The 6,000-nt window shown below is 40.8% G+C and overlaps 1 protein-coding gene across 1 annotated transcript in view; it reads right to left on the bottom strand.

The window, feature by feature from the left end:
* Positions 1–2,829: 2,829 nt before the first annotated feature.
* Positions 2,830–6,000, bottom strand: part of tmem266 (transmembrane protein 266) — a 66,406-nt gene continuing 63,235 nt past the window's right edge. Inside the window, exon 10 of the mRNA XM_060853678.1 lies at positions 2,830–3,434. Coding sequence (XP_060709661.1) covers positions 2,830–3,434 — 605 coding nt within the window. The remainder of the gene's footprint in view (positions 3,435–6,000) is intronic.

The following is a 6,000-nucleotide window of genomic DNA, read 5'->3' as shown; positions in this document are numbered from 1 at the left end:
CAAAATCCAATCAAATTTGAATTTACCATTTTGATAATATTAAAACCAATCAAACAATTTAATGTTTTGGGGTATAAAACCAGATATCTTGAACAGTTAGAAGGCGAACTGCCAAGGACACCCACAAATATAGACTGCTAGTTGAAGAGCTCTCTGAAAAATACCTGTCTCTAAGAGGTTTGAGCAGCAGAACATCGAAATTGACCGAGAGAAAATCTGCAGAGAAAAATCTACAAAGTAGAATTGACAAAGCTGACTGATTTTTGTAACATTACTTTTTAAAGTCTTCATCAGGGCTTTTTTTTATTGGATTAGTATTGTAGTGGGAGGTAAAAGATAGCTTTGAGAGAAAGAGTTGTAAATAATTGTTGGTTTTAACATTCTCTGTTGGACTTAAAGAATAAAACTGTTAATTTTTACCTTAAATAGTGACCTCTGGGATAGTTCTTTGCCTCTTGAATTTTAACAGATTACGGCGGTGAATGTTTTCTCTGTAGCTGGTTTAAGTTAGCAGAGGGGTTTACCCCGTGTCATAACAATTTACCTTCATTTGCCACTCACTGCTCTCCTGGTGTAGAGGCGGAATCAGGGCTTAAAGTCAGATGATGTCTGTAACAACCTTGATAACTAATAATGCCATTGCATCACAGGCCAAGGTAGTAAACCAGGGAAGGATTGGTCTTCCATTAAAAAGACTTTGCTGCTGAAATTTTCCACATCTCCAGTCACCAGCTCACAGTTTAGCACCCTGTAAAATGAGCAAGTGAGAAATCAGACTGGAAAATACAGACACAGCTTTGGAGATCAGTTTTCACTGTTTGAGGGTTATTGACAGCCCACACACAAGAACTGGACTGTTAAATCTAAAGGCAGATGGAGAGCAAACCCCTAACTGGTGTGAAGAAAATGCAAAGAAAATTGAATTGAACTTTTATTTAATAGGGAAACATCAGGACTCTGGACTCTTACAAATTAACTTTTTAATCAGCCTAATTTTTTGATTATATTTTCAGAGGGTTAAAGTATTGTTCAAAGTTTGGGAGAAGATTTGTAGCTTGGGTGCTCGTTGTTGTGGTTCTGTTCGCTGAGCTGGGAGTTTGTGTTGCAGACGTTTCGCCCCCTTTCTAGGTGACATCCTCAGTGCTTGGGAGCCTCCAATATTTAAAGTATTGTGAATCAGTATTTAAATGACAAATATTTATGAACAGAATTACTTTGAGGGTGGGATCCAGAGCTCTGGACAGTAAGTCATCTTTTGGGACAACTATTTTTGCTCAGGTACCTACAGAGACCCCGATGAACTACTCGTTGAACCTCATTAAAATCAAGTCAAATCAAATCAAAAGACAGCAAAGTATGCTGAAGGATAGCTCCTTCAAGTGGTTTTACGAAGAATGTTTTCAACCATCAGAAAGTATTTCTCTTAAAACACAAAAAACAGTTCACTATTGGGCTGGCTTAAGTCCCAGACCTGCTCGCTGTTGGGACTGACATTCAATCAACTTTAAAGAGAGATTTTTAGCAATTGGTTCTTGCCCATATTCCATCCCCAACACCACAATATTTTGGTGTTTCAAGATGAGAAAAATGCACAAATGTGGAAAATCTTAATGTAAAGCATTCTGCAAGTGTCTGTTTCCTCCAAAAGGAGAAAAGAAAACAATATTTTTCTGGTTATTTTTATGTTTTCTCTATCAGATGCTGATTGATTATATCTTCATTTCCAACCTTCAACTTCAAATTCACACCATAAGTCCATAAGGTACAGCAGCAGAAGTAGGCCATTCAGCCTATTGAGACCACTCTGTCATTCAATGAAATAATGACCAATCTGATAACCCTCAACTCCTCTTTTCTCCAACATCTGGAACAGTTCTAAATCTTTAATATTTAAACACCAGGGGTCTGGAATATTACTGTTTGTATTGTTAAACTCAAAGCTCTTTTTGTGAGATGTTCCATGTTAACTATTTTATGGTGATTTTGGAGGTTAATACCCTGTTTAAAAAAAGCAGATGAGTACAAGTAGCATAAACTGGTTAAGCATTGCTGATTATCAGAAACAGTAAATGTTCAAAATTTATTTATGGGATGTGGGGGTTATGGGCTGGACCAGCATTTATTACCTACCCCCAAAGCCCCTTGAGAGTATGGTGGTGAGCTACCTGCAAATGGACAGTTAAGTGTCAATTGTATACAGTGTAGATGTGCATTTGAAACACGTGGGTCAAATTGAATAAGGGCAACAAATTTCCTGTCAAAAGGGCATTTAATAACAAGTATTAATATTCAGAAATTAGCTGTGTTTAAATTTCCCTCCTCCTGCCCCTATGGCATTTGAACTCATTTCTCTAGAGATTCAGTATGGGCCTCTGGATTGCTAATTCAGTGACATTACCACTGTGCCACAATACCTTCAATTGGTAGGTTGAACCATCAGTAATATGACCATTAGGACTCACTGAAACCAATAGTACGGTCTTCATCTCACTACAAAAACATTCATTGACTCGTGGTCCATTGCTGTCCATTGAGTGCAACTTCTCCCAGCTCATTCTTCCAATGATGTCATGTTCAGCACTTCAAGACAGACATTACAAAGAAAAAGGAAAGACACACATTCAAAATGTAAAAAAAGTAATTGTTTGTCACACTGTTTTGCATCTACTCAGCATGTGAGATGGTGCCAATGGCAAAACATTCTTCACTATAACCTGACGTGGGATCCCGTTTCCTGAATTCTATCCGATGATGGATCCGTGATTGCCAGGATCAGAAGAACCCCCAATGCCTGAAGCATAGGGAGTGCTGTTCTGGGCACAATGAGGACTAAGACTCTGGCAGTCTGTTCACTGTAGATTCTGTAGGTTCCAGGAATCTGTACTTTTCCTCGAGTGAGATGTCGTTGCCTTGTATCTGGATGACTGGCGTTGTTGGGTGCACACAGAGATGGTCCTGGTTCTTTTTGTTATAAATGTTAACCCTATGTCCCAGCTCTGGGCTGGCGTTAGTGGACCCAGGTGGACTTGGTAGCTTGAGGTTTACTGGGTCCAGACCCTTCTGAGTCAGGCACGTATCCTCTGATAAGGTGGACAGGAGTTCTTGCACCACCACCCTTTTGTCCTGGTGCACTCCCACCTCCTTCTCAGGCCTTTCCAACAGGTAGCTTTCGGACGATGCTTCCCTGGTTGTGCTGCAGTCCGTGGAGGAGCCCAGGGTTTGGCTGCTGATGCTTTGGGCTTGTGTGGTGGTGCTGTCTATAGATCTGGAGGCACTGCCTGAATTATCGCTCACGGAACTGCTCGCCCTCTCGAGCTTTGCAGGCGTCTCCACTGTCAAGAGGTCAGACGAGGCATTGTGAAGGGAGCTGGGGAGATGGACATCGATGGCAGCAGTTGTGATAACATGGGAGGTACCTTCTGGAATTCCCATATCTAAGAAAGACAAGCACAGTTATCGCCACACACAAAATCACTAAGTATTTCAGCTGCAGTAATGAGTTGAGGATATTTCACCTGATATCAGCCTGAGATTGAGTGTGTATAAGCAACTTATGAATCCTGTAAACCCCCACTTATAAGAATGGATTGGAACCATTTGGAGGAGGAAATCCCTCTGTTTTATTTTGTAACTGGCACAGGCCTTGAAACCCAATTTTCACTCCAAATTTAATACTGGTGTAAAGCAGTTTCAGATTTGCAATGCTCACTTTATTCTTTCACAGAATCCTGGAAAGGCCAACACTTGCTGCCCATCTCTAGAGATCCTTAAAATTGAGTGTCTTTCCAGACCGTTTCAGAGTTGACTACATTGCTGTGGTTCTGTAGTCACATGTGAGCCAGATTGGGTCAGTATGGCAGATATCCCTTCCTAGGAACAGAATCAAATGGGTTTTAAAAACAACATTCAATGATAGTTTCCAGGCCAGGATCACCAAGACTAGCTTTCAGTTCCAGATTTTACCTGAATCCCAAGTCCACCAGTTTCCTAAAGTGGAATTTGAGCACATATTCCCAGAGCATTAACCTGGATTACAAGGTCTAGTAGTATTATTGTTATGCCACCATCCCCATCATTAGTATATTTCTGGGGTGCAAAAGCACCATCGGAGAAAGCCCTTGCATTTCTCTGGGGCCCTACATTAGTCCAAGACGTCTCAATGTGCTTTACCAATCAGTGAAACACCATTGAAGTCTTGTCTCTGATGTAACACAGGAAACGGGACAGACAATTTGAGCCTATTGAGTTTTCACGAGCAGGAGAATTCATCTTGTGAGCTGCGTTGAGGAATAAACTTCCTTTCTTTCAAATTATGCCAAGGGATTCTTCCTGTCCATCTGAGGAAGTAGACAAAGACCATAATATGTAGGAGCAGAAGGAGACCACTCAGCCCATCAAGTCTGCTCTGCTATTCAATGAGATCACAGCTGAACTGATAATCTTCAATTCCACTTTCCTACCTTTTCTCCATAACCCTTGATTCCCTTACTAATTTAAAACCTGTCATGCTCAGTCTTGAATATACTTAACAACCCAGTCTCTATCTGTGGTAAACAATTTCACAGATTTACTTTTCTCTGAGAGAAGAAAGTTCTCATTTCTGTCCTAGCTGAGTGACTCCTTACTCTGAGATTATGTCCCTCTGTCAAGAGGAAACAAGCCTGTAAGAAGCTTATATTTTTCAATAAGGTTGTCTCTCATTCTTAAACTGCAATGAGTACGGGCACAACCTATTCAACCTCTCCTCCTGAGATAAACCCTCCGTACCTGGGATTAATGTCCTCTCGTAAAGATCGCTCCACTGACAATGCTGCCTGGAATTTTTTATACTCAAGTCTAAAGAAGTGACTTGAATCTGTAACACTCTGACTCAGAGCTTGGTGCCTGCACCTTAGTCACGTAACACCAGGGCAATTACATGCAGCATTCGACTAAATGATTTTAACATGGAATAATGGATGCTGTGAGTAATTGAAAAAAAAAGTAATCTAATCAAGCAACTCGGATGATTTATAAATAGAATAATAGATACCTGAAAGTGATTACATAGTGGTAATCCAATCAAGGGATTCAGACATTGTCAGAATCTGTGAGCAGCAGCTCTATAAATGACATTCAAATCCAGAGATTACATTACATCCTTGAAATCAGTCACCTCAGCCCATTGTACACCTTCAAAGGAAGATGGTTGTTTTGGATTACTGTCACTTATAAAAGGGTCAATAGCTGTTCAGGGCCAAGGAGAGATGGAGAGCTGTTAATGACACTATGAGACACATCTTTGATGAAAAGGAGTGCTCTCTGAACAGGTGTTACTGGTGGTGAGAGGCCATGAATTAATGACCAGACATGGAATTTTGATAGTCTGGAGTCGAAAGGCCGAAGAGTCTTTTCTCACGTTGGAGTTCAGTCTTCCTCATGTTTCCAGATACTAAATATATTTCATGCCAATTGATAAGGAGCTTTCATTCAATTTTCAACCACCACATGTATCTTCAGACAGTTATGAACTAATGCATGATGGATGCAAAGGAAAAATAATTATGGAATTGATGTGGATTGGTGGAGAATTAATCTTCATTTGACTCTTGAGAAAGCTTTGCCCTTTATTGTTGATTTTTTTTCAGCTGTGACGCTGGTGGTGATGCTCTTTCCTCAGATTGTAGACTGGAACTTCCCTCTGGGGATGTCAGTGCACAATACAGGGAGTGTTGGACAGCCTGTTGGTGCCGGCTTTCAGATAACAAATTATACCAAGGCTGTGTCTTCCACTGAAATAACTCCACAGAGGCCAGTATCCTATCACCAAGTCACCCTTCATTTACAGTACATAGACTGACCCGTTAATTCAGAGCCAGTCCTTAGAGTAGTGCCAATTGCTGAGACTCCTGTTTATATCTGTCAGCCAAGGTTCCCTGGCTGACTCAGGTTAACAGCTCCAATCAGGAATCTCATACCCAATGAGATATACTTGGCCTTCATTTCAATTATAACAGCCGC

Source organism: Hemiscyllium ocellatum, chromosome 42, assembly GCF_020745735.1.
Source record: "Hemiscyllium ocellatum isolate sHemOce1 chromosome 42, sHemOce1.pat.X.cur, whole genome shotgun sequence".
NCBI lineage: Eukaryota > Metazoa > Chordata > Chondrichthyes > Orectolobiformes > Hemiscylliidae > Hemiscyllium > Hemiscyllium ocellatum.
Note: the sequence above shows the minus strand (reverse complement) of the source record. Positions and strands in the feature narration are given on the sequence as shown.